This window comes from Rhynchophorus ferrugineus, unplaced genomic scaffold, assembly GCF_030347505.1.
Source record: "Rhynchophorus ferrugineus isolate W39M unplaced genomic scaffold, kcgeb_rfMv2 rfM1, whole genome shotgun sequence".
NCBI classification, from domain to species: Eukaryota; Metazoa; Arthropoda; class Insecta; order Coleoptera; family Curculionidae; genus Rhynchophorus; species Rhynchophorus ferrugineus.
The window spans coordinates 42,739,060-42,765,495 of record NW_027472580.1 but is presented as its reverse complement, the minus strand read 5'-3'; the positions used below and the strand labels follow the sequence as shown (position 1 = coordinate 42,765,495).

Sequence of the window (26,436 nt, the reverse complement as noted above, 5' to 3'; positions counted from 1 at the left end):
GACGGAGAGGTTTCGGCTGCGATAGAATAAGACTACGAGGAGCTAAATGAATTAATGGCCTAAAATATCGGCCACCTCGGTAACACATTTATTGTTCGAGAGACAAAGAGTGGAGAAATATCTTGAGAAGAGCTCGGATATAAAACCTGAGATCTGGGGGAACCTAATTCACGATGAATTTGGTTGTTCCTAATGAACTAAGGGCATTGCCTATTCTCCTGAGAATTTTATTCTGGAAGGTCTGGAGACGTTCCACCTGACTGAGTGAGACGTATTTGAAATAAACGCTGAAGTCGTATAACACAACTGATCGAATCACCGTCTTATACAAGATAGTCCTGATGGAGATTGATTGGTTAACATTTCTGAAGGGACCTGTGAAGCTGAAGATTCCACCTAAAGTTTCGGTAGAAGAAAAAATCGACCTAGGTGGCTTGATACGACCATGGAATGGGCGCGTTCTCGATTTTAAGATGCGTGATGCACGGTCGAAAACGCCTCTAATCGAAGAAGATGGCCTGGGTTTTCTGAGGGTTGATTTGCAACCTCCTGAATTTTAACCGCTGGATCATATTTGGGGAGGGCTTCGGAGAAACTAGGTGACTTAGTAGATAACTGGGAGGCACTTGAGGACGAACGGAATTGGTTAATACCAACATTAGCAGCTCATTGTTCAAATACAGCTCTCTCTATGCGGTAGTGAAAATGGAACCACTCGGTATCCGTAAGATTGAATATCTTATACAAACACTTGCATACGGTCGTGATTCTTCAAATACACACTTCGTAGCCAGGGCCGCATTAGTTGTACCCTTTAACATATATTTTCATATAGATATCTTCCAACACTCAAATTACGAGGATTGTTATTTATATTTAAAGCCTAATGAAAATATTATAACTTATCAATGAAAGTGGCTTGTTTTTCTAAGTTTTATAGTAACTCATACGTCCAACTTGCAATAACATTTCGCGCACAGTACATATTACAACTGAGTTTAGTAAACTTTCATGACTAGCTCTTGAATGAGCTACGGGCGCTATTAAATTCGTTGTACCAACGTTTCGCCAACAGGGCTTCACCGCCTTAACTTCAGATGGAATCTAACAATACTTAGTATTGCCAAGGCCCAAAATATAAATAAAAATCCCCGTAGTACTAATAAAAAGCCATTCTATAATTTGAAAAAACTGCTTGTTATGATATTAAAACGCCCAGCAATTACAATATTAAATTATTAATATGAAACAAAGTTGCTCCCTCAAATTTTTAATCTCCTAAATAATTATAGATGACTAAACTATTTTTGGTAAGTTAATGATGTAACAATTTACTTTGGTATAATTAAAACATTTTATGTAGAAAGAAGTTTATTATCAATTTATACATAAATTTACAGAAATAAACATATTTAGTGATGGAAATAGACAGGAAGATGTATATTACTTTATGTCACATTTAATGCTTCCAAACTATTAACTGAAACATAATATTTAATTATTTCTCGTCGATCTGTTCTTGTTCTTCTACTTTTGCAACTTCCTTGACACCACTTCTCAAGGTAAACACTACCGATAACTTTCCTAACATAGGATTTCTATCAATTTCCAAGTGCCTGATCCAAGAGAGTAAAGAGTCTTTACTTGAGGTACCTGTTGCACATACTGCATAAATCACTCCATCTTGTTGTTCATGAACAGTAGGCACTGCTTTATATAAACTTTTAACAGAAGGTTTATTACTGATAAATAAAGGCTTTATATTTTCTACATTATCAAAATCCTCATATTCATCTGTGTATGTTCGAGGTTGACCACGTAAAATGAAATAATTAATAGGATTTCCCTTTAACCACACTTTAAATGCTCCCTCAACAAAAATGGGATCTTCTTGTTTGTTCTCACTGAGTAAACGCCTCTGTGTTTCACTTTGAGCACTAATTATCCAAGTATCTTCAATTGAATCTTTTATATCAACTGATTGATATATCGTCACTTCATTTGATACATCAATATTAGATATTCTTTCAATGGCTAATTTTGCTAATTCAAATATATCATCTGGTAGAGGATTTGGAAGTGGGAATGGGGACATATTTTTAAATTTGGGCATCCAATACATCATCCTCCAATATTTTCGAAGGGGAAATCCTCTACTTCCAAATATTGCCAATAATTGATCCTCCATGTCTAAGTCAGGCATTACCCCATTGTCTTCCATTTGTTCTAAGAGATCAACAATACACTGCTGCTGCTTTGGATAATGCATAAATTCAGCTTGTATAAGATTTTGAGGAACAAATTTACCTTTTGGTAGCACATCAATTAAAGACTTGTATACTTCTAAATCCTTTTGAACACCAAACTCTTCCATATGTTTTAGTGCTGAGTATATAAACTCAACATGACCTCTACGATAAATATGATCTCGGTTAATGTATATATTTATCATCTCTAAGTAGGTTTTTTTATTTTTATTTTTTACAGTTTCAAAGTGGTCTTTCACGCTAATTGCCTTTTCGTCGTCCTTATTTTTGTTCCATGGCATAAACATAGCGGAACATACATGAAAAAATCTTGGTATATTCTGCCTACAAACTGACGGTTGATTTTTAAACTTGTATATTGCAGACCCATATTGAACCAAAGTTCTAATAAACATTTCTTTATAAAACTAATAGTTAATATATTGTGATTGATTACATTCCTGTTAGAAATGTAAGTTATTTTAATCTTAAATAACCCCAAAAACTTAACATAACCTCAACTGTCCTGAACTACTATTATTTGAGTAGTTCGCACTTTCTATATGGTAGTTATTATATCTCACATTTTAGGACAGAATAGAGATGCAGAGAAAATATCAATATTAGTAGCCAATATATCGATATTTGTTCAAAATAAATCAAATATAATTTTTAATAATTAAATGCCAATTTTAAAAAATTTTTAGGCTAATATTTTACTATTTTAATTTTTTCTTAAAAATATCGATATCTTTTATACTTGTTGCAAAAAATATATCGATATTTGTTTTCTCCGAACTATATATAATTTATAAATAATATTGCAAACGATATATCGATACTTTTTAAAATATCGATATATAGAAATATCGATATCTACTCGGTGGCCAACACCCTTAGAACAGAAAATTATTAAAAAGGAGGTACATAACCGCCAAACCTTCTTTCAAGTTCAATTGCTGCGACAATACATAGTCTAAAAGATTTTTAAAATTTTAACGACTTGCATATTCAATAAATAATAACGTACTTATCTTGATTCGATTTAGCTATGATTTGAATACCAAGTGGAAGATTTTTTTCTCCTAAACCCATCGGTATTTGAGTAGCTGGAAATTTTAGTACATTCCATATAGAAAAGAAATTAAAATTTAGTGGATGAAAAATTGTTGTATAATGATGTCTAGCAGTAAACGGAGCTGACGGATATAGTAATATACTGTTATCATCTAATTTAGCCTAAAATACCTGGTTTTATTTATTGACACAACATATACTGACCTTTATTACTAATAACTTTTGTTTAAGTGATTCTGTAATCTCTTCAACCCATATACCATTAACATTAGAAGAAAGAATATTTACAAAATTCATGATAGATCCTATAGTAAAATCACTCCCTACGGTGATTTTCTTTATTATTTCTCTTACAGGACTAACCTATGACAGTAAATCTATAATTCCTGGAAAAGGTTTTATAAAATATATTTACTTCTCCTGCTCTGTTATTTATATCATTCAAAAAATTTTTATTTGGTTCTTTACTCATCCAGTAATTCCACATTTGTTTACAATATTTGAGCTCCTCAAAAAACAATTCTTGTGGTGGTACAGTGCAAATATTTTTGAAATGATTTACAGCTCTTAAAAAATAAATGGATGATATGTATTACTAATATAGGATACCTTAATTTTAAAAGTAAATATTTAAGGCAATTTGAACTTTCCAAATCATTAAGTATTTGGTTCAAATTGGTTGAAAACCGCATAGTGAATTTATGAAACTTAATGTTAATTAATAATTACATAACATATCTTATTAAAGTAAAACCTTTATTACTTTGTGATAGCCTATCTCACCTCATCAAAGCCTCTGTCATTTCTTTTCTGATTGGGCTACAGTAATGATCATTTGGATCAATAATATAATAGACATTTAACTTTCTAACATTAACTTTTCGGTCCAATCCAAGCTCTTTAGACTTAACCCCCACCAAACATTTGAGTAACGGTTCCAAATCAGTGGCATATTTAGTCATAGGACCAGGGGATATCATAGACGTGGTTTCAGAACCATCTCTAAAGGTCATACCTGTAAAACATTTTTTTCTCTTTACTGTTTGAATACATTTAATTATTTATTGGTAACCTTTTACGCCAATTAGATTGCACGACATTTTATGTGCAAAAACTCCACACATGAATGAAGGGATTCTAGAAGATCCTCCAAGATCCGTACCTGAAAAATAATACACTTTATTCCGGCTCAACATTTCTTATGTACAGAAAAATTAATATTTGTTTTTTTTTGATATTGAAAACTAATAAGAATAACCTATTCTTAATTAAAATCAAAATATAACACAACATAAAATACAATACAAATATATATAACAAAATATAAAATATAACTTATTCAAACAATCTTACAAATAAAATTAACGTAAAATATGAATTTATTTATTCTAATTTTAATTGGGATAATATTTAAAGTATTGATTCCTAGAACATAATTTAATGGGAAAACAAAAGTGAATTGTGAATTTTGGTACATAATTTTAAAAGTTCGCCAAAAATATTACTATTTTTTGAAATATTTAGAAATAATATCTATCTTCTTAAACTAATATTACGCTATTTTTATTTTCTATTAAGAATATGGATATATTTTTGTAAAATATCGATATTCTTGATACTAGTTGCCAAAAGTATATCGATATATTTTTTCTTCGATATAGAGATATTTTTTTAAAATATCGGAAAGGATATATCGATATTTTTCATGGTGGCCAACACCCCAGGTCTGTGTTATAATTTTGTTTTTATATAATATAATATATAAGTAAATATAATTTAATATATAATATCAAATATAATTTTTAATAATAATTAAGTACCAATTTCAAAGGTTTGGTGAATTTTGGTTTATCAAATCTATCTTTAATGAAGGTTTTTCAAAATTATCACTTTTTTAAACATTTAGAAAAAATACATATTTCTTTAGGCTAATATTTTATTATTTTTATTTTTTCTTAAAAATATCGATATTTTTTTAAAAACTATATACCGATACTTTTTGAAATATCGATATATCGTTATATATAAGTTTTTTTCGGTGGCCAACACCCCTACTTCAAAGTAACTTTGTATACATGTTTTGTTTAAGTAGGATTATTTATGTTTAATTTTTGTTTATCCCGTGATACTTTTTAACATTATATTTTATTAACCTGAATATAAAGAAGAATAATGTTTTCGAAGAAGATTTCAGAAAACGACATGTCAAAATTGTCAAAACAAAAATATCATGTGCAGTAGTTTGTTAATTTTTTTCAACTTTCCAATTTCTAATTCAGGATTTATGAATTAAAAAATGGATTTTGCTAGGAAACAATTAGAGAAATACGGATGGACTGATGGTAAATATGCATTTTATTAGATATTTCTTTTAGGAGGCCAGTGTTACGTTTTTTTCTTCATTTCTGGAGTTATTTATACATGTTGACCATAATTATATTTTTTATTGTATTTTATAGGTAAAGGATTAGGTCGAAACGAAAATGGTATTTCAACTGCATTAAAGCCTAAGCTTAAGTTTGACAATGCAGGAGTTGGTCATGATGTTGGAGAACAATTTACAAATAATTGGTGGGAAAGAGTTTTCAATAGTGCTTCTGATAATATTAATATTCAGGTACCTGTATTGTCTATTTTCGTAACAAACTTGTAATATGTATATGTACATATTGATTTGGTGGGTTTGGGTTTTTTAGGCTGATGATTCTGAAGTTAAGGTGAATGTAAATAATATAGATGCTGTTGATATTTCAACTAAAAATTATTCAATAAAGCAAATAAAAAATCCTAATCTGGAATATGGCTCCTTTATTAAGACTGCACGACTAACTGAGGGTGGCACTGAACCTATTAGTAGTGCTCAGGTATCAAATACTGAACCCCTGAAAACTTTCCAAGGTTTAACTGATGAAGAACTTTTTGCGGCTTGTCATAATAGGACAGCACATAAAGGTACGTTGTTAATACATATGTCACTGCTGAGTATATTTCAGTTAGTGCATTCATTTTTTTTAATGTAGGAGCTCGTCATGGTTTAAAGTTAAATGGAAAATTATCAAGAATTGAAAAACAAGAGAAACTCCTTTTGAAAAAATTGAAGAAAGTCTCATTAGTTGATGAAAGTTGTAACAAGGTTGAAAGAAAATTGAAGAAACTGAAAAAGCAAAAAGAAGAATGTGGAGAAAGATACACACCTCTTGTCTGTGATATATCAAATCCATCGTCCTCCTTAAAAAAGAAAAGCAAAAAACGTAAAAGTGTCTCATTTAATGAGACTGTAACTAGAATTTATACAGCTGAACTAGATACCAGTTTTGATAGTGAAGTAGGTTCTTTGCGTGATGAAAACTCTAATGATGCTACCAACAATAACAGTGGATCTGATGAAGGTATTGAACATGATCTGGAGAACAATAATGAATTTGAACTTGATAATCATAAGGCATTTGAAGAAGCCCGGATGAATTTTAGTGATCTGTCAAAGGCTGAAAAGAAAAAACTTAAAAAGAAACGCAAGCTGGAGGCAAAAATGTACACGGCTACCAATTTATTCTTGCAGAATGTGGAAAATGATACATTAAAAGATGATGCGATGGTGGATGAGAAAGATTCATTCTCAAAGAAACGAAAGTATTTCGAGGAAATTGAGGATGGACACTCCAAAAGAAGTCAAACAGAAAGTCCAGAAAGGTTGAGAAGAAAAAAAAATAAAAAGAAGAAGAGCAAAAAAAAGAAAGAAGAGGCCAAAGCAATCAGCTCCATCGCCAAGTCATTAGAAGCTGTTTGTCGTATGTCTGAAAGTGAGTGATATTTCTCACTCATTACCCGCAAAACTTCTTGGTTTTCTTAGATACATTATTTTTATGTACTAAATAATTGATGTGGTATGAACTATCTCAGGCTTAATTAGGTTAAAAGTTTATGTGCGTTTCTTATTTTTATTTTTGGAAACGATGTGATTTCATGTCACATAAGTTTCGTTTTTTGTAAGTCGTAAATAATTGATAGAATGTTAATATTTAATTTCATTATGACATAAACAGATGTTATGAAATAGTATGTATAAATAATTTTGAATATTGTAACACATGAGTAAAGCATTTGATTATTTTAGTTAATAGTTCGGTTTTTGATTTCCATATTAGATGGTTTATTTCATTAATATAGGGTATATTCTATACCACATACCATACCAATTTATAGAAAGAGTTATTGTTAAGCAAGGTGAAATTAAACTTTTAAAATTTTCTTTTTTCTGCATTTTATTTCAATGAACAATCCTAGCTAACTTTTGAAATTATTACATGAACTGTGACAATAATATACAATAAATAATTGAAGTTAGATAATATAAAGAAAATAATTACCTAAGCCAATTGGTGTGGCGGCAGCAGCTAGCATACAAGCTTCTCCTCCAGCAGAACCACCAACGGTCCTTGTTATGTCGTAGGGGTTTTTTGTCAGACCATAAATAGGATTGTCTGATTCAGGCCACAAATTAAATTGTGAAATATTGGTAACTCCTATAATTATAATACAATGCAATTGTATTTTAAAAATTGATTAAAGAACTAATGCATTTTTAAAATTATTTTCCTATATCCACTTGGTATATTTATAATGATAATAACAATTTGTAGTTACCTAACAATATACCACCTGCTTTTTTAAATGCTTTTATATAGTCTGCGTCAAAATCTGCCTTATAATTTAAGCGAGTTTTCAAACCAAAAGTAACTGATAATCCTTTGCAATATGTGGATTCTTTGGACGTAAAAGGGACACCTATAACTACTAAGTAATAAAATAATTTAAAATGATAAATTACAATACCTAAAAAAGGCTTTTCTGAAAACTCCTTGTCAGAAATATTTCCAGCTTTGATTCTTTCATCAATTTGCCTGGCTTCAGTTAGTGCTTCACTGAATCTATTATCTACCATGCCATTTACCAGGGAATTAATTTGATTTATTCTTTGGATGAATACTAATATGACTTGTTCACATGATAAACATCTGTTTCTTATTTTAGTTGCTAAGCCAACAGCGCTCTCCAAAACAATAATATTTTCCGGAATTGGTATAGTTATATTGTTTTCTCCGTAATATAACTGGAATACAGTGTCTATAAGTATATCAAAATAATAATGAATGAAGCAAATGAATTTGTAGAAAAAATTCATTTTTATATTAACACTGCAGTTTCTATTATGATAGAAATATATTAAATATTTTCAATTTATGTTCTCTTATTTAAAATTACCTATTGTTTTAAAACACACACAATAAGCAATAAAAGGAGAAAAATAGTTCAATATCGTGCATATTTATTTAATAAAATAAAATTTACTTCGAATTATGTTGTCATTTTCTGTAGTTTTATATTATACTTATGAAATATAAGGAGAACCCACACATCCACAGTCTGATTAAAGCTTAATTTAAACATTATTATAGGTTATGTTGAGTTGTCACATTTAATAAGTGTTAAAGGTCATCTGATACCTTATCATCTGCATTGTTAAAGATCTTTAATTATAGTAAGTTTTAGTTGTCTTTTTTTTAATCAAACAACTTATATATATATAGATATTGTTTTTTCATTAGGTTGCGTAAGTATGGGTAACGTTGGACAGAAAGTCGAAGCTGCATCTATAGCTAACCAACAAACTGCAGATGAACCGAAAAAATTGAAACCTTGTTGTGCATGTCCTGAGACCAAAAAAGTTCGAGATCAATGGTACATTTTTAAATTACATGATTATACTTTGGATAATATTCTTAATATTTTTTCAGCATAATAGAGAGAGGCGAGGAAAACTGCGGCGATCTAATTGAAGCTCACAAAAAGTGCATGAGAGATTTGGGTTTTAATATTTAAGAAATTTCATTTATTTCTTTGGTTCTGTAAATAGTAGTCTAGAAAATGTCTAGTTATTTATTATTGAAAATGTGATTTTTCATACCATTCGGTTGGTTAACCTGTATAAGAGACCTAACCAATAAATGGGATATTTAGTTTATTTCCTTATTATTTTTAAAGTAAATTAAATGTCTGTTTCACTTACTGAGGAACAGCAAGCTGCTGCTTTTTTAAGAGAGAGATATCTACAACTAATCGCATCATTTTCTGGTACGTTGTATAGTAATTTTATATTTATAAAAATATTTAATTTGTATATATATATATATTTTTAGCTGATAAATTATGCAAAATAAATATGCATAATGGAATTGAAGTGTATGCTAATATAAGAGCATTTGATTCTTCTTCAGATAACATTCTTGTGGAAAATCTTCAGCCACCTTCCCAAAAAGTAATACCACAAGCATGTTTACGAATAAGTGATATAATAAGCATTTCTTATGACACTTAACTTACTTTCCACTAAACAATGTATATATACACTTAAATAAAAACGTTATAACATCTATTCAATTTTTTATGGATGAATTTTCAGATTCGTATACATTTTGTTACCTAGAGAAAAATAGATAAAAGGAACTACAAAACAAAAACAGATTACAAAATATAGTCCTTTACAGACATATTTTAAAAATCATAGTGTACAAAACCCATTGTCAAACCCTAATTTAGATTTTTTTATTTTCATGTTTAGAAACTTACTTTCATTTATAGCATCCGCCATTTTATAGTATATGAAGATGACAGCTGTCATTTAGTAATTTGTTATTAAGTGTGATGAATTTTATCGACAATTATTAAGCTGTTTGCAATTCAGTTTTATAAAAGGTAATATAATGTTGTATTTTGGGTATTATTGAATTAAAATAAGAATTATATCTATCCAACATAGGGTTAGTCTATTTTGGATCAATTTTTAGGTATTGTCTATTAAACCGATACAAATATTTATTCTTCATAACTAATATAATAACGCTATTATTTTGGGGTTTTAAATCTCGAATGTATTGAAATATTATTTTATAAGGTGGCTATTTTTGTGTTGTGTGAATGTGGACGGGTATTAAGCAAAAGGTATTTATTTAGTGTTTATGGTAAGTTATTATATCATAGGTTTTAATTTGTTTACATATGTATATAGTGTGGTGTTTTTATGGTGTACTTTTCTGATTTCAGATAATTCTTTGCAGTAATGCAAATGTAAAATATTTCATTTTTGTATAAATACTCTTTCAAGGAATTTCCATGGAGCCTGCAGCACCTGGCACAGAAGAAATAATTGATTTAAATGCACCAACTAAAAAGGTACTTACATTTTGATATCAACCTTATTTTAATGTGATATTATATGGACAGTTTTAGTGATAGTGGGTAAGTATTGCTCTATATAATAGCAACTTTGAAAACATTTGAAGTTGTTTCTACTAGAGTTTAATAAAATATTTTGAGTGATATATGATAATTTTACATATATCATGTTTATTATGTTATGATAATTTAAGTTGTGTTGTTTTCAATACAACTTACGATGTGATTCGCGTGTTTAAGGTTTGCTTGATAATTTTTAACGAATTTGTTAAAAGTTCTTTGACTTTATACGCAGTATTTTAATAGTAATACAATATCTATTGTATTATTATAATTTTGCAGCTAAAATATATTAGGTAATTATAATGTATTTTTATAACTTATATATTTAATTCTTTTAATTTTCAAAAATATTTAGATTATTATCTATTGTTCAAGGAATTACTTTTGAAAAATGGCATATTTTTTTAACAAACCTTTGATAATTTAATCACAATATATATATATATATTTTTAATTTAAAATAAGAAAATGTGTTAAAATCATCAATACATATTTTACTTTCCATTAGCCATTTTATCAAACAAATTTAATTATTTATATTACCATCAATATAGCCTACAAATATAAATACTATTTAATTTTTAATTAACAAGATTAATATTATAGATTTAATATTAAGTGGCGCAATTTTTATTAACTAATATTCGTTATTATAATAAACAATTTCAACCTTTATAACTCCTAACCCCCAACCGTTTCTTATTTGTGTAAAACATATATATTCTTCGTGCTCATTTAAGACAATATGTTAGAAAAGTATGGTTTTTGTTTATATTATTTCACGTTCTATAATCGGTAAAGTGTGAGAAAGGTAAGATTCAATAAGGTCCATTTTATACCAAATGCGGTGTTTTAATACTTTTTTAATAACCACCATTTGCGTCTCAATAAGATCATTTAACTTTAATAGTGTATAATAACAGTGTTTTCTTTTTTCGCAGGAAACCGAAAATCAGAGGCTTCTGAACGAAAAAGCTATACTGCGAAATGGCAAGTATGAGAATATTTTCGAACTCTCATATGTCGATGGTACTGAACGTTGGTACTGCAAGGTAATATATAATACCAATTATGATATGATAAAATAATTATACAGATGCATTTAATGTTTTTAATATTGTTAATCACATTACACTATTACTGATGAAGTTTCATGATGTTTCTAGATTTGTGAACGACCGATGATAGGGGTATATCAACATGCAATGGGACGTAAACATATGACAAGACTGCAGATAGCAAATCGTCAATTCAAAAAAGATGAATCTCAGGATAATCTAGATGTTGAAGAAATTTCGGATGTTGAGGTTGCCCCTGGAGAACCAGTTCCACCTGGTGAGAAAGTGAGGGCTGTTAGACAAGCACAAATTCAGGTTAGATATAGTTTATTAATTTTTATTCATTTATTGTTTTTATTAAATTATATACCTCTACATTTTCCAATATATTTTTTGCTTTATGCCTTCCCAATGTTTTGTGCCGTCTTCAGTCTTTTTCTTTTTGAATTTATAAGGTGTATTACTTTGTTTTATTTCTTTATTCATTGTAAAATTGGGGAAATATATTTTTGAATATAGGAACGGCTGGATGGATTCAAAGTAGCTCCTTTGGTGGCTTTGGAATATTTGATTGAAATGTATGATTATTACTCCAGCAAGGAACCTCTATATTTGTGCTTGCTCTGTGACAAAAGAGGTGATCCAAGGACAGTATTGACACATCTTGCTAGTTACAATCATTTATCACAGGTATGTACTATAACTGCATTTAATTAAATTAGGATTATTGGAAATTTATCTAAATGTTTTTTCAAGTATTTGCAAAAACATTTTCCTTCATGTTATCGGGCATTGGCCCCTTACATGACAAAACAATACAAGAGAAATTGGCAGTTGGTGTTGCATAAAATTGCTGAAGCCATAGAGAAGCATTTTGGCAGATTGAAGCCATTTTGCATTGAGCGGGATAAATTTGAAAGAGACCGTATGCAATATGTGGCTATGATTTCTGAAGGACCTCATTTTTCTGAACAGGCAGGGCCCTCCTTTGTTCAACTTGTAGTTCATGAGGAGTTGACGAAAACATATGATGGTAAGTTTTATTGTAAGATTGGTTTTTAATGTAAGAAATAGTTGTAAAGCATGTTTAACTGAATGGAACAAAATTAAGAAAATCCTAATTTTATGGTGAAAAATAAATATATTTTAGCCTCTATAGAGAGTAAAGAACCAATACTAGGACCTGTTATGACTGGAAAAGTGACCACTGAAAGACCATTCAAAAAACGTAGTCCATCTCCTCCAGAGGTAGCACCTCCTGTAAAGAAAATGTATCCTACAGGAACAGATCTGAATAAACCTGGCCCAAATAAATCAATAAATACTACAAAGCCTTTGCAAAATACAGAAAGAAATACTCAACAGGTACAGTCATATCGTCGCAGGAGTCTGTCCAGTGTTTCTAGTATTTCAAGTGATGATAATATTCAAATTAGAAAAAGATCACCAAAAAGACAATATCGACAAATAAGGTAAGTCATAAAATAACAAAACAATGCAAGTTAAGGCATTCCTGGTTATATATCACATTAACTGGTTCAGGCGTCGCTCACCTTCATTGTCACGTAAAGTTCGGGATAGTGGTAATCAATCGAAGGATTATATACATAGGCTGCAAATGAGAGAAAAAGAGCGTCTTCTTAAGCTAGAAGAGTTCAAAAGGCTATGTAAAGCCATAGAGAATGATATGGAAAAAACGCTAAAAAGTCACGAAAAAAATCCAGAAAAACATCCTAAATATAATGATGAATGGAAATTGTTTTGGAATCGAAGGTAAGCCAATATGAAAATTATATTGACAGTGATGAAATTAATTTATTGTTGTTTTTTAGGTATAAAGAGATTCAAGCCGAGAGTAAAGATGCAACCAAACATGATTTTAAACCAGAATGGATCGATTATTGGGGAAAAAAGATGTTATCTCTTCATCATGAAGAGCTTAAAGTACGCAAAGAAGCTTTGAGGAAACGCTTAGGTATATACCTATAAATGCGTTACATATTTATGTATGATATTTTTAGTTAATAATTTATTGTAAATTTAAGGTCTTCCGGAAGAAAAATCGCGCATCAGTTTCCGAATAGGACCTAATTTACCAAAAGCTGATTCCAACACAGAGGATTCAGAAAAAAACAAACCTGTTCTGGTAACTGAGAGGCCTGATGATGAACTTGAAGTTATTCTCAGTGACGACGATAAAGATGACAAAGGAGACTCTGCATCCAATAGGTATTTATTCAGTAAATCATTATTTTTCGAGCCGTTAAAAATATTTGCTTAACTCGTAGTCCATGGGAGAGGGAATCGCCACCAAAATTAGTAGGAAGGCAATATAAAAATCCTTCGCCACAGCTTAAACGATCTAGGGATTATTCTACAGAACGACGAATTGTTCGGAGGGAAGAAGCTATAAAAATACAGAGAAGTGTAGATCGTCGATCATTTGAGAGATTGAGAAGGTCTAGATCACGTGAAAGATCGAGAAGGTCGCGATCGCATGAGAAATCGAGGAGGTCGAGGTCACATGAGAAATCTAGAAGATCGAGATCCCACGAGAGGTTGAGGAGTCCAAGATCACGTGATTCCAGAAGAGAGAGGATGAAATCTCCAGTGAGGAGTTTGTCCAGAGATAGGCGCTCTAGGTATAGTTCAGACAATTTTTATATTACTTATTTACGATCAATAATTATGCAATTAACGAAAAAGATTAAAATTATTACTATTTATAATGTTAATGTGTTATAGGTCGCATTCATCATATCGAGCTCGGCATTCAAAGGATCGCGATTATAGAGATCGTAGGGGTTATTCTAAGGAGAGGAGTAGGGAAAGGGAACGCCATAGAAAAAGCTCTTTCGAACGAGAATTACAAGGAAAAGAGAGAATCAGGACTGTAGCTGATTTGCCTTGGGAGAAAAACAAATGTAAGCCTTCTTAACTTTTATATTATTATATAAAATATTATATATTATCTATAACTAAATTTTATATTTTATGGTACAGTTATCTACACACGTCCAGGTCCACCTTCGGCTATCCGTGATTGCCCTCAAAAAGTTGCTCAACATTACCCAGTGAGCGAAGACGATAATGAAGATGTATGATTGGGTTTTATTTACTCTATCCTATTTTACTATTATTCTTTTATTGCTATAGGTTAACATTGTTTCCTTGCTCCGTTTATTAACAGCTTTAGAAGAAAAACTTGGCTCATTGGGACCTAAGATTATTGACTTACTAGCACAAGCATTAGCACTGGAGAAAAGGGAGCCTAATAGTAGCGAGTCTCTACTAGATAGTGATATTAATTGTGTTATGTTTGAAACTGTAAGCATGATTTTTATATAGTATGCCTCACCAGATTCCACTTTAATGATGTATTTCTCACTAGGTTAAAGAGAAGCTTAAAGGACAGCTTTCTGCTGGTTTAGTGGATCCGATTCAAGAACGGGCTTTTAAAAAAGCAATACAACGAACGGCTAGCCTTATTCACTATGCAGGCGAAAGAAAACGTAAAATGGTGCAGTTTAAGTCAGGTATTAAATCTCACGTGTATTTGAGGAACTTGTACTGTACGTTTGCTGTACTACTACTCTGATCTATTTATCCTCTATTTTGCCGATACATGACGTGTTTTTTTATTCAATGGTATTATACAGTACTAGTAACAGATACTTATTGTTTAGGTGATATCAACAAGGCTGTAATAGCCAAGCAGCTAGCCAACGCTTTAGTCGCACAAGGGAAGACTGATGTTACTCAAGAACAACTCGAACAGCTTATAAATACTGTGGTAAGTTTTCTATTAATATATTAATATTACAGAGAGCAATCTCTAGCCGAAATTGTCCATAGGATCTCTTTGAAAAAACTTACTAAACTTTTTTATTCGAAAAACTAAAGAGATATTAAAACTCCTTAGGAACTTGATTAAATAAGACATAATATAAATAAAAAATGTTAATTCTTCATAATCATTTATTTATTATTACTACTAAACACAATAATTAAACGCTTTTTATTTAAGAAAACAAATAGTTTTCTTTAAATAGTATCTGAAAATGCTATTATTATAATCTTATTTAAAAGTCTAGGGCGAATTGGTAAATAGTGTTTGACTTCAATAATCCCTTTAAGGAACAAGGTTTACTGATGGTGTGCCATAAACACGATCTTATTTTAGATGTTCTTACTTCACTTAAACTATTACTCTTAAACTTTTCACTCTTAACTTCATCGCTGATTAACTAAACTGTAACAATTGGCCCTTTATTGTGACACTCATAAAAGATTGATTTTTTTCTGTATGAGTTGCTATCTGCAGAATGAAGGCTTAGAAACCCCAAAAACTATCCTCTGATTCCTACCGAAGAGTCGTGTTGGTTTTGCAGTAGTATATACATTCTAATCGTCAATAACAATTGATTGCATATTCGTTTTCATCGTGTGTTTGGTGGAATTAATCGTATTTTAAAAAAGTTAACAAACGTGGAGGAGATGGAGACGAGATAGCAATTAATGTCTAATCTTCTACTTTCATTACACTGTTTTATATACTCATAATGGTAATATGGTGAATATGTCAGACTAATGAGTTTTTGTGGCAGTTGAATTGTCATGTCTACGCTTGGTGATTATAATTGTTAAATGCTTTTCGTTCATTTTGGTAGATCGGATTTGTAGACACATTTGGAAAATTTTGCCGGCTCATGCCCAATTTATGCTTCACTATTGATTTCATAAAATAATGGCTGGCGAGTTTGTAATATATCATTAATTAATTAATCATTATTAATCTTTAATATAAAATATGTACAGAAGATTTAATCTTTATATTTGATTTCAGGTTGGAATGGCTGAAGCATCTAAAGCTTCAAAAAAACCCATAACTGCAGCTGCGTTCCTAAGTCAGTTAACGGGTGAAAATTCTGAAAGGTCAGAACAAACTAAAGAAAAAATCATCATACCTCGAGTTAGGTCAAGGTTGGATAAAGCAGATTCTTCTAGAGATTTTGATCATACAGATCTGGATAAATTAACTGAACCATTATCACCAAGCACTCCAGAAAAAACTACTAATGCTATGGAAAATTTATCAGATTCTGATTTGCAAACCTTACTACAAAATTTCAAAGACTTATCTGATGACGAACAGATGAACCTTATTAATTATTTGAAAAAATTGGAGTTGGATGAACCGGATAGAGTAGAGAGGTATCACTATTAGTCTGATTATATTTATCTATTAAAAATATGAAAAAATTGTAGGTTAAGGAAATTTGTTAATCTAGGACAAGAAAAAACTACTACTACTGTAGATTTAGAAAAGGAAGATAGTAGGAAAAGCGGTAGAGACAGTCCTTTTTCCAGTCGTCTGGAGGGACTTAATCCAGATGCTGATGACGTTAAAAGTAAAAATGAGATAAAAGTAATACATATAGATTCTGAAGAGGAAGATTACTCTTATGAAGGTAAACAATAATTTATGGAAAAGAATATTTTTATTAATTGCTATATTTATAGCAATAAATGATTATTTAAGAATAAACTCCAAATTTTTATGATTTACTTTGATTTTCCATTATAGTAATAACTGCTGTATTTAAATCAAATTTATTTGTTTGTTGTTTTGTCAAGATATTTTACGGTTAGCGTTATTTGGACTTCGATATAGTTCGCCCTTTTCTTTAATGTAGATTCTTTATATGGAATTTTTTTAACTTTAGTCAACACACCTATGGGTGACTGGTAATTATTTTTGCCAATTGGGACTTTACCGACTGGCAATACGGGTATTCCAGCATTTTGTTAGTTGACTAAGATAATTATTATTCCTGATCAGACTTTGTTTACTCGACAAATTTAGCAAAGTTTTGGTTATTTGCTAGTGTATTCTACTTACTACAACTCCAGGTTGGCATATCGAGGTTTTGTTGAAATGTTTGGAATCATAAATATTAATATAAGTAACTTGTGTAATATTTTATTATATTTATACCTTCTGTTTTAGATTTGTCTCTTGAGTTTATTATTGTGTGGTATTATTATTTAAGATATTTTAAAATTTGCTATGATTTTTTACAGATGTTGTTAAAGCTGTCTCAAAAAACATAAGACAACAAGAAATTGAAAGATGTGAAAGTCCTTCAAATCAGAAGGAATCTAATTTGACAGTTGCCAAAGCATTAATTTCCAATCTTATGAGCACCTTTAGCTCCAATACGTCTACTTCAGGGGTGAACTTGCTTGGTTTAAGTGCTGCTCCTGCGCAGACTAAATCGGTCGTATCTGATGCAACTTCGTCTGCTGATTTTGTGAAGAACTTGGGCAATATTAATATGGATAATTTAGCTAGAATTGTTAACAGTGTTCAGAAAGTGCCACCCAATAACCAACAAAACAATATCAACCAAGAACCACCAGTTTCACAAATGGATATTTTAAGTGATGATAGGTAAAATAGCTTATTATAGCAGAGTTAATCTGGCTTCAATTACATATTTATGAATACCAACCAATTGCTGGATTTATGAATATTTCAGGTCAAATTCAACTGGGTTTTCGTCAATGTCGGAATTACCAGGATTTAAGACTTCCCATATGGAACAGAACTCTTTCAATCATCTATCAAGTCAAGCACCAAGAGCAACGTCAGCGCAATCATTTAGAAACAGCGCTACTTATATGGGTCCTAGAAGTATGGTGTCAGGTCCTCCACCGCATATGCGTGCCAACATGAGGCCATTACCAGTTCAAGGTTATCCTAACACTAACCCGGGTCAGCGAGTCGTACAAGCAACACCTGCCATGTTTAATCAGAGACTGCAGTATTCAGATAATGTTGCAGGCGGAAATCAGAATCAAAACTTTCCAAACACTAGGCCCGGTAGACCTCTGTTGAATTTAACTTTTGGAAATCCTCGATTTCGAGGGCCCAATCCTGGACCACCTCGACCACTTGGACCCAACAATTTTAATAGGTGGTAATTTTCGTTTCTTTTTATAAATAACATATAGAATAATCTTAATTTAGTTAGCTGCGATTATATTTGTATTCATATAAAGGCTTGAATTTAATATTTGGTTTTATTACCTTATTACTTTTTTTATAATGTAAGGAATATATGTTTATTGATTGATTGATTTTTTTTTTATTTCAATAATTAATCTCCCTAATTGACCATGTCATTAATAATTATTAATATAATTATAATATTAATAATAAATGCTTGAAAGTTTTATTCAAATGCTTTTAAAAACTTGCTTAAAAATTACAAGGCGGTAATAGAAAGTTTAAATGATAATTAATTTTAAGGATATCGGGTTTTTCAGCAAGATCCTGTCGATGTTGAAATGGACTGAAAAAACATGAAAAGTTCATGTATGCTATGGAACATAATTCAAACATCCCCCTCTGTTTCTCATTAATGACTTTGTGGCTGTATGTTCTAGTGGCTTAGTAATTGCATTGTTACCTAGGGAACCTCGTGTGTGTTGGCGCAGTTTCAGATTCGACAATTATGCTTTTGATATAGCTATTCAAAAATTATTTTAACCATTTAAATATAGGTTTCCATCAAAATATGAACATTCATTTTTGATCATAAGGATTATTTGGATGTGCTGTACAATCGTGTAACTTGCAATGGTGAGTTTGTATCACTGACCAAATAAACTGACCACTGACTGATACAACAAGGCTGCCAAATAACATTTATTGAAAAATTCTGTATATGACAGTACAACAAGGAAATGTGATAGCCTGTCTGCATTACTTCTAGTTTAATATAGCAGCATGATTATTATTGGCATTTGAGGAAGCGCTAGATAGTGACATTGTTGACTAGATGAAGACTTTTACGAAAGGTTGTATATTTTTAATTAGCTCGAACTAAGTTTTTAGTGTCATAATTGGGGAATTGTAATAGGAATGGAAACTTCTAATAATAGTTTTAAACTTTACAATAGTTATTGTGTAGTCATTAACTGTTAATTATATAGTTATATTGTATGTAATATATTAATTATATTTGACTATTTAAATTTATTAGATATATTTATAATTTTTAATTCCCTGTTGAATGAATTGACTAACATGTTTAGTAGTTGTTTAATTAGAGACATGTTTATTAGCATGCTATTTCATTCTAATAAATTTTTATCATAGTGAAAATAATATTTACAAATTAAAATTATATGTATAGATTTAGTATTAAAACCAAACAAGATATTTACTTATTGTTATTTATAAAATTGACATAATTAAATATTTTGAAAATGCTAATGGTAAATGTGTATAAAATATACTATACGTTTAATACAGCAAAGATCACTTCGCAAGCAAATGAAAAGTTTGCTTAACATCGAGATTTTTTGTATAATTGAATAAATATCGAGTCTTCAGCTTAATCCGTATACATCTCCTCCTTTTCGATGATCTGCGTTAGCGTTGATTTTATCATTTTCTTTTCTTAGTGCACATACTACTGATACTAACTGTCTTTTCATTTTATGTCCTAGTGACTTCAGTCCATCAATTATTTGCTGAAGTTTAAATAATGTAATGTAAGATTACATAATTATTTATTAAATTTCTAGAATTTTTTTAGGTTTACCTGTAAAACGCCATATTCATACATAACTTGCATAGGATATAATTGATGATGTATTCGTGGTGAATCAATAGCTTCCTTAATATTTTCTCCAAACCATAGTGATCTTATTATAGTCTGGAACAAAATAAAAACATTTAGTAACACAGTCTTAAGAAAGATCGACGCTTTTACCCAAGCTACTGATGTTGTTATAACAGTACCACCCGATGCGCCTACCACCATTTTAGCCTCATCATTTTTGTCAACAATTATGGTGGGGCTCATGGACGATAACGGTCGTTTTTGCGGTTTTAATTCGTTATTCGGAGAACCTGGTATGCCGAAATAATTTTTGAAATATGGAAACGAGAAGTCATCCATTACGCTGTTAAATATGATTCCGGTTTGCTTTGATGTCATTCCAGCACCAAAACTGTAATATATGAAGGGCAAGTTATACGTCTGAGGTTATGCCATAGTAACATATACGCAAGTTTTGATTTCTCATTAGTTTTGAATACTTACTATAAGTTTATGGAACTGGTAACCGATATTGCGTCTCCGTATTCGTCCATTATTGATATGTGAGCGGTACCGTGGTCTCCTTTGTCATAAAAGACCGCCCCGTAATGTTTGGGATCGCTAAATGTAGTGTTATCAACGATCTTGCTTCTTATATTATCTGCATATTCTTTTGATGTTAATTGATTCAACAACTATAATTAAAAATTAAGCTACTAAGACTGTGCGTTTATGTTTAACTTAATGTAGTGCGATGAGTGAGACGTTTAGACATGGGGAGTTTGGTTTATGTTAAAGTAGATTTAAGCCCTCAATAACGTTTTATATTGCTGTTTTGGCAAGTCCCCACTTTCCGTAAAATTAAATAGTTTTTTTTTCGGTGATATCAAAAAGCTATTTTTTGATATTTTTTCCATTCAACCAACCGCAGTCAAATTAATTATAAAAAAAAGACATGTTGACGTTGGATTTACAATAATTCCGCAGTTATTCGTAGTATTTTTTGCTGTAGTTAAGTGGAGGGCAGTGGGAAGGATAGGGCGAACGTATCGTAGCTGAGGCTGTAAGATCACAAAACCGTTAGCCATAAACCATACCAATTAGGAAACACTCATTATTTGAAGAACACGCCTAGTTTGTGGATTTCTTGCATAAAGATCTCATTTTAGAATGTAAATCCACTAGAGGCGGGCTGAAGTTGTTCTGAACTAACAGTCTACTGGAATTTGGACATAAGGTTGCAGTTCGAGGTGTACGACCACCAAAAGGGTATTGCAGTAGTTCAGATACTCAGCTGTAGACTATTGGAATCACCAAAACTTGAGAAATCATTCCATGAAAGCTATGAAAATATGGATAAAAGCAGTGCTATTCAGAGGATCATCAAAGGCAAACTGGCGAACGAAGGTACAGACCATACTAACAATAATTTAACAACAATAGGGGGCGGTGGGATAGTGACTACGTACATATTGCTTTCGTCGTATCTTCAGAAGGGAGGTAGGTACTATATAACACGACTAATGCTGCACTGTATATTCTATCGGTTGGGGGCTGCTGACCTGATGTGATAGTTATGTGTTTAGAATATAAGGGCCTGTTTATATCAGATTAAGATTGAACTGCGTGGTGATTTTTGCGCTTTTGGATCAGTAAGTCGCCTTTTCTTTCGGTTAAAATAAAATAGTTTTAGATAAAATAAAAGTTTTTGTTTCTAAATCCTACATATTTCATAATTTATATACTTTACTAAGTGATACCGATTGACTGATATATCGATTTTTCGGTGTTTGGTTAAGGTTTTTTTGTGGATTATTAATTAATTAATATATTTTCATCAGACTACTACACACCATGTTAGACAAACTCAAAATCAAATAATTGTAGTGGTGAATCGGAAGATACTTCCAACGATAACCTCGAAATAAAATAGATTTACGAAGTTAATATTTGAAGCGAACCAAACCTAGTTTAATTTAGGAAATAAATATTGATGTATTTATTCCGCAATTGTCTTGCTTGTCTATTAATGCCAGTACAATAAAATGATAGTAATAAAGTAATTTGTATATTCAGATTGCACTAAGCATAACAAGTCATTTGAAAAGTTCCCGACCTGACACATCGATGGCGCTACTAGTACTAAATCCATATATTTTTTAGTTAGCTCTAACTCTCAAAAGATGCGTGTATAAATTTAACAGCTGCCGGATCATTAGTTTGTGAATTATAGCATTTTGAGTGAAGTACTTTTGTTATTGTGAAAAAAATGGAAAAAAGGAATTTCACGTGTTGATACAATATTGCTTTTTGAAGGGAAAAATACAATTGAAGCAAAAACTTGGCTTGATGCCGAGTTTCCGGACACTGCCCCAGGAAAATCAACCATTAAGGATTGGTATGCTAAGTTTAGACGTGGTGAAATGAGCACCGAAGACGGTGGACGCAGTGGATGTTAAATATATGACTTGTCTCGATACAAGAGCCAGTATAGAAAAGAGGAAGGAAAGTTAATAGAGGGCGCTGTGACTTGTATCGAGTGGGTATAAATTACCAGGGATCAAAATAAAGTTTCCCTTTGTTCCAAGGCCATAAGTGGTCTACTAATTCCGTCCCGTTCCAAATCATAAGTAATTCGTAAAAGGTTATGGGCCCAGAATTCTCGGTGTAAATGAGAAGAAATAGTAGGGTGACGACGGAGAGTGCAGGGGAATGAAGGTAAAGTTTTTAATCCGGTATAGTATATATAATTATATATACACGAAGGAAAGTGGAAGTAAAAAGATGGCTGTATGCAACAGACGGAAATTAATTTCGGAGCACTATAGCACTCAAAGATCAATAACCATCAGAAGGAACACCAGAAAACTAGAAACATGTTATCTTGAGTTATCAGTAAGAAGAAAGGAAACATTGTAATCAATGTAGTAAATAGTAATGGAGTAATTAAGAGTTTAGAAAATTAATCATGTGCATAATATACAAGTATCAGTGAAGCACGAGTAAACTAGTAACATGGGGTCCAACAGAATTATCAGTAGGATAGAAGGATATATTGTAATCAATGTAGTAAATTTTTATGGAGTAATCAAGAGTTTAGAAAATCAACCACTTGTATAATTTACAACGGTCAGTGAAACACTAGTAAACGAGTAACATGGGGTCCAACATAATTATCAGTAGAATAAAGAAACATTGTAATCAATGTAGCAATTAGTAATGGAGAAGAGTTCAGAAAATCAACCATATGTAAGTTGCAAGGACCAGAGAAGTATTGAAAACTAGTAACAACGGGTCCAACAGAATTACAGGTAGAATGAAAAGCTATTGAACCTAATGAAGAAGAGTTTAGTTAGAAAGCATTAGAATTTGATATAAATATCGATTCAACACAACTGGATCCAAAGTGAAAGATAAATCAAATTGACGTTTAATCATATTATAAATGGAACAATAGATTAAGAAATCGGAGATTTAATTCTGAAACAAGATACTATAAATTAAATTGAGCATTGCATGAATTGAGAAATTCACCTAAAGGTTGGAACACGAAATGAGATAATGTTCATCTCGTTATGTTTATTGATGGCTCATTATTAAAAGGACAGTAAGAATAAATAGCGGATTTATTGGAAAGTCTTTATGATGTTAAACAATTTATTGGAATGGAAAAAGCAGCGATAGAAGAGATTAAGATTCATCAAAAATACATAATTTAACGACTGCTTAAGGAATTCTACGTAGAAGATTGTTACACCAATTGAAATTAATATTAACACCAGCAAAAGTGGAGAAATAATTTACAGTTATAATTTAAAGGATATAAGTTTTGGATAGTTACAAGATCGCATCTAAACAGATCAATTTGGTACTCCAATGGAGGGCAACTTCAATATGGATAATAGTGAAGAAATAATTAAAGATATACCGTTTAGAAAATATATAGAGAGACCAATATAAGGCGAGCATAGAAAATTCCAAAGAAGAATCTGAGTAAACCGATGTAGAGAGTTTTGCAACAGGAAGAAGAAAACAAGAATGTGAGTGATGATGAAAAAAAACATTCAAGAGCAGATAACAGACAGTGATGACGAACCTGATGAAAATGAACCTATCTTGTATAAATTGAAGGAAACCAATTCTAGAAGAAAAACCTCGAGACCAAGGAAATTAGACGACTATGAGCTACATGTCGCCTATTGTCTGCTTATTTCAACAGAAAAGACACCAAGAGTTGAAGGTGCTATGTTTTCATTAAAACAAGTCAATGGTAAGAGAAAGTTAAATAAAGTAATGGACCAAGAACCTGATTATTTAGCTTTATCCCAAGACGAAGAAAGCCCTAAGCAAAAATATTTAAGATATGATAAAGACGAACAGTACTTAGACAGTTATATTAAAAAGATTCTGAATTCGAGTTAGAAATGGAGTGATAATGAACCTGATAGTAATGGAAATAATACACATATTAGGATTTGATTCTGATCTATCTGGTCTAGACGAAAATAAGAATAGAAGAATGTGAACTGTGAAGAATGTTAAAAAAAAAACAAAATTGAACACCATTAATAACTGATTTAGATTATATAGAGATAGATAACAGAAGCAAGTTCATAAAGCAGAACAATGGTTTGAAAGAGATATATGAATGAGTTGAAACTAATAGGTGAAGAAGCAGAAAATTGGGATAGTGGTGACCAATTAGTTAAGATACCTCAGTGATACCAGAAGACCATGGACTAATGTAAGGCGGAAGTGGATTTGAAGGAGCAAGTTATGAAGACTGGTATGGTAACCAACTAGGAAGTATTAATGGATTCATACCACTTGATAAAAGCAACCCAGAGGCATGGAAGAAATTAATTCGAAGAGAAATACATGTGTATGTGTTTTGGCGACTATTTCTATGATTGTTCAAAGTTCTTTTTTGTTCAAAGATAGAACTGTTTTTTAAGTAGAAAATTGACTGTTACCTTTGTTTATCACATAATTGTGTAGATTTATTTGATTAAATTATTAATTAAAATTAAATTCTGACCATGTAAAAATAGAAAAGTCCTAAGTTAAAACAAATTTTTATGTACAATGTAATAGTTTTGTTCTGACAATTTAAATGTACAATGTTGTAATTTTTGTTTACAATCTTAATTAGGTTAAGTTATTTAGTACATTTAAATTGAACAGGAGTGTTAAATATATGACTTGTCTCGATACAAGAGCCAGTATAGAAAAGAGGAAGGAAAGTTAATAGAGGGCGCTGTGACTTGTATCGAGTGGGTATAAATTACCAGGGATCAAAATAATGTTTCTCTTTTGTTCTAAGGCCATAAGTGGTGTATTAATTTCGTCCCGTCCCAAACCATAACTTATTCGTAAAAGTGGACGTCCAAAAGAGGTTGTTACCGACGAAAATATTTTAAAAATCCACAAAATGATTGAGTTAAATGACCATAAATTGGAACTGAATAAAATAGCAGACACTCTAAAAAAAACGATGGCAAAAATCCATGAATTGGGCTTCGAATTGCTTTCTCATCCACTGTATTTTTCAGATCTGGCCCCCCGCGACTATTTCCTGTTCGCAGATCTCAAAAGAATGCTCGCTGGGAAGAAATTTTCGTCGAATGAAGGGGTGATCGCCGAAATTGGTGCCTATTTTGAAGCAAAGGACAAATCGTATTACAAAAATGGTATCGAAAAGTTTGAGGGTCGCTACAATCAGTGTATCACCCTTGAAGGGAATTATGTTGAATAAAAAAAGTAATTTTGCCAAAAAAATGTGTTTTACTATGGTAGACCGGGGACCTTTCAATTGATATGTTATTTTATGTAAGTATCCGACTGCTATGGTATTGGAGATTATACTAAATCGGACTGTAATCAGTTCCTGATTTAAAAGCAGTGAATAAAGTGTTCATAAGTTTGCTGTTATATTGAAATAAGTTTGAATCGGCAGCATGTTGTGGTCACAAGACACACACAGTAGTGATATATCAAGATTATATTAAAATATAGGTAAGTGTCAAATTTTAAATGTTCTATAATCTCTATGCCTACAGTTTCAAATTATTTAATAATGAGCGACTGCTTTGTTAAATTTCCAATTTTAATGTTTTAATCGCAATATGTAAAATGTAAGTTTAG

The 26,436-nt window shown here is 31.1% G+C and overlaps 6 protein-coding genes across 11 annotated transcripts in view; 3 read left to right on the top strand and 3 right to left on the bottom strand.

Annotated features, from left to right (window-relative positions):
* Positions 1–1,353: 1,353 nt before the first annotated feature.
* Positions 1,354–2,662, bottom strand: ECSIT (evolutionarily conserved signaling intermediate in Toll pathway, mitochondrial). The gene has a single exon (XM_076406229.1). The coding sequence runs from the start codon at positions 2,660–2,662 to the stop codon at positions 1,499–1,501; it is 1,164 nt and encodes a 387-aa protein (XP_076262344.1). The 3' UTR covers positions 1,354–1,498.
* Positions 2,417–8,689, bottom strand: LOC143197651 (fatty-acid amide hydrolase 2-A). The gene is made up of 10 exons (XM_076406256.1): positions 8,673–8,689; positions 8,157–8,447; positions 7,968–8,108; positions 7,691–7,846; positions 4,396–4,485; positions 4,107–4,338; positions 3,739–3,889; positions 3,537–3,686; positions 3,277–3,485; positions 2,417–3,222 (listed from the first exon to the last, which is right to left on the bottom strand). The coding sequence occupies exons 2-10, from the start codon at positions 8,263–8,265 to the stop codon at positions 3,159–3,161; spliced, it is 1,302 nt and encodes a 433-aa protein (XP_076262371.1). The 5' UTR covers positions 8,266–8,447; positions 8,673–8,689; the 3' UTR covers positions 2,417–3,158.
* LOC143197628 (uncharacterized) lies at positions 5,511–7,571 on the top strand. Its single transcript, XM_076406207.1, has 4 exons — positions 5,511–5,665; positions 5,783–5,940; positions 6,020–6,275; positions 6,344–7,571. The coding sequence occupies exons 1-4, from the start codon at positions 5,620–5,622 to the stop codon at positions 7,129–7,131; spliced, it is 1,248 nt and encodes a 415-aa protein (XP_076262322.1). The 5' UTR covers positions 5,511–5,619; the 3' UTR covers positions 7,132–7,571.
* A 34-nt stretch (positions 8,690–8,723) lies between the features above and the next one.
* On the top strand, positions 8,724–9,345 carry LOC143197665 (cytochrome c oxidase copper chaperone). 2 transcript variants are annotated; one of them, XM_076406275.1, is made up of 3 exons: positions 8,724–8,862; positions 8,930–9,062; positions 9,119–9,345. In XM_076406275.1, the coding sequence occupies exons 2-3, from the start codon at positions 8,941–8,943 to the stop codon at positions 9,201–9,203; spliced, it is 207 nt and encodes a 68-aa protein (XP_076262390.1). In that variant the 5' UTR covers positions 8,724–8,862; positions 8,930–8,940; the 3' UTR covers positions 9,204–9,345. The 2 variants fall into 2 exon arrangements, with proteins under 2 accessions (XP_076262390.1, XP_076262399.1); XM_076406284.1 differs by having other exon boundaries at positions 8,725–8,862; positions 8,912–9,062.
* Positions 9,346–9,975: 630 nt separating this feature from the next.
* Positions 9,976–26,070, top strand: LOC143197489 (uncharacterized protein CG7065). 3 transcript variants are annotated; one of them, XM_076406029.1, is made up of 21 exons: positions 10,030–10,076; positions 10,169–10,342; positions 10,425–10,553; positions 11,561–11,671; positions 11,786–11,992; positions 12,197–12,367; positions 12,434–12,710; positions 12,828–13,149; positions 13,220–13,450; positions 13,510–13,652; positions 13,723–13,906; positions 13,966–14,319; positions 14,423–14,601; positions 14,681–14,775; positions 14,834–15,004; positions 15,069–15,213; positions 15,364–15,470; positions 16,524–16,891; positions 16,946–17,148; positions 17,762–18,131; positions 18,220–18,816. In XM_076406029.1, exons 3-21 carry the CDS (start codon positions 10,494–10,496, stop codon positions 18,662–18,664), a joined length of 4,143 nt encoding a protein of 1,380 aa, XP_076262144.1. In that variant the 5' UTR covers positions 10,030–10,076; positions 10,169–10,342; positions 10,425–10,493; the 3' UTR covers positions 18,665–18,816. The 3 variants fall into 3 exon arrangements, with proteins under 3 accessions (XP_076262152.1, XP_076262156.1, XP_076262144.1); XM_076406037.1 differs by lacking the exon at positions 10,169–10,342 and having other exon boundaries at positions 9,976–10,076; XM_076406041.1 differs by lacking the exons at positions 17,762–18,131; positions 18,220–18,816 and adding an exon at positions 25,845–26,070 and having other exon boundaries at positions 9,989–10,076.
* LOC143197523 (glutathione hydrolase 1 proenzyme) overlaps positions 19,776–26,436 on the bottom strand; it is a 53,354-nt gene continuing 46,693 nt past the window's right edge. For all 3 annotated transcript variants that reach the window (XM_076406070.1, XM_076406063.1, XM_076406078.1), the window contains 4 exons: positions 20,797–20,987; positions 20,464–20,704; positions 20,293–20,406; positions 19,776–20,221 (listed from right to left, as the gene is read on the bottom strand). In XM_076406070.1, the coding sequence (XP_076262185.1) occupies positions 20,078–20,221; positions 20,293–20,406; positions 20,464–20,704; positions 20,797–20,987 (690 nt within the window). In that variant the 3' untranslated portion in view covers positions 19,776–20,077. The remainder of the gene's footprint in view (positions 20,222–20,292; positions 20,407–20,463; positions 20,705–20,796; positions 20,988–26,436) is intronic.

Coding starts and splice junctions, on each gene's coding strand:
- LOC143197651 (XM_076406256.1), bottom strand. CDS start 8,265: ATGGTAGATAATAGATTCAGTGAAGCACTAACTGAAGCCAGGCAAATT. Junction 7,847..7,967: donor AGCAGGTGGTATATTGTTAG/GTAACTACAAAT, acceptor TTATAATTATAG/GAGTTACCAATATTTCACAA. Junction 4,486..7,690: donor CGCCACACCAATTGGCTTAG/GTAATTATTTTC, acceptor ATTATTTTTCAG/GTACGGATCTTGGAGGATCT.
- ECSIT (XM_076406229.1), bottom strand. CDS start 2,662: ATGTTTATTAGAACTTTGGTTCAATATGGGTCTGCAATATACAAGTTT.
- LOC143197665 (XM_076406275.1), top strand. CDS start 8,941: ATGGGTAACGTTGGACAGAAAGTCGAAGCTGCATCTATAGCTAACCAA. Junction 9,063..9,118: donor AAAAAAGTTCGAGATCAATG/GTACATTTTTAA, acceptor ATATTTTTTCAG/CATAATAGAGAGAGGCGAGG.
- LOC143197628 (XM_076406207.1), top strand. CDS start 5,620: ATGGATTTTGCTAGGAAACAATTAGAGAAATACGGATGGACTGATG. Junction 5,666..5,782: donor GAAATACGGATGGACTGATG/GTAAATATGCAT, acceptor TGTATTTTATAG/GTAAAGGATTAGGTCGAAAC. Junction 5,941..6,019: donor CTGATAATATTAATATTCAG/GTACCTGTATTG, acceptor TGGGTTTTTTAG/GCTGATGATTCTGAAGTTAA.
- LOC143197489 (XM_076406037.1), top strand. CDS start 10,494: ATGGAGCCTGCAGCACCTGGCACAGAAGAAATAATTGATTTAAATGCA. Junction 12,711..12,827: donor GTTGACGAAAACATATGATG/GTAAGTTTTATT, acceptor AATATATTTTAG/CCTCTATAGAGAGTAAAGAA. Junction 14,320..14,422: donor TCCAGAGATAGGCGCTCTAG/GTATAGTTCAGA, acceptor AATGTGTTATAG/GTCGCATTCATCATATCGAG.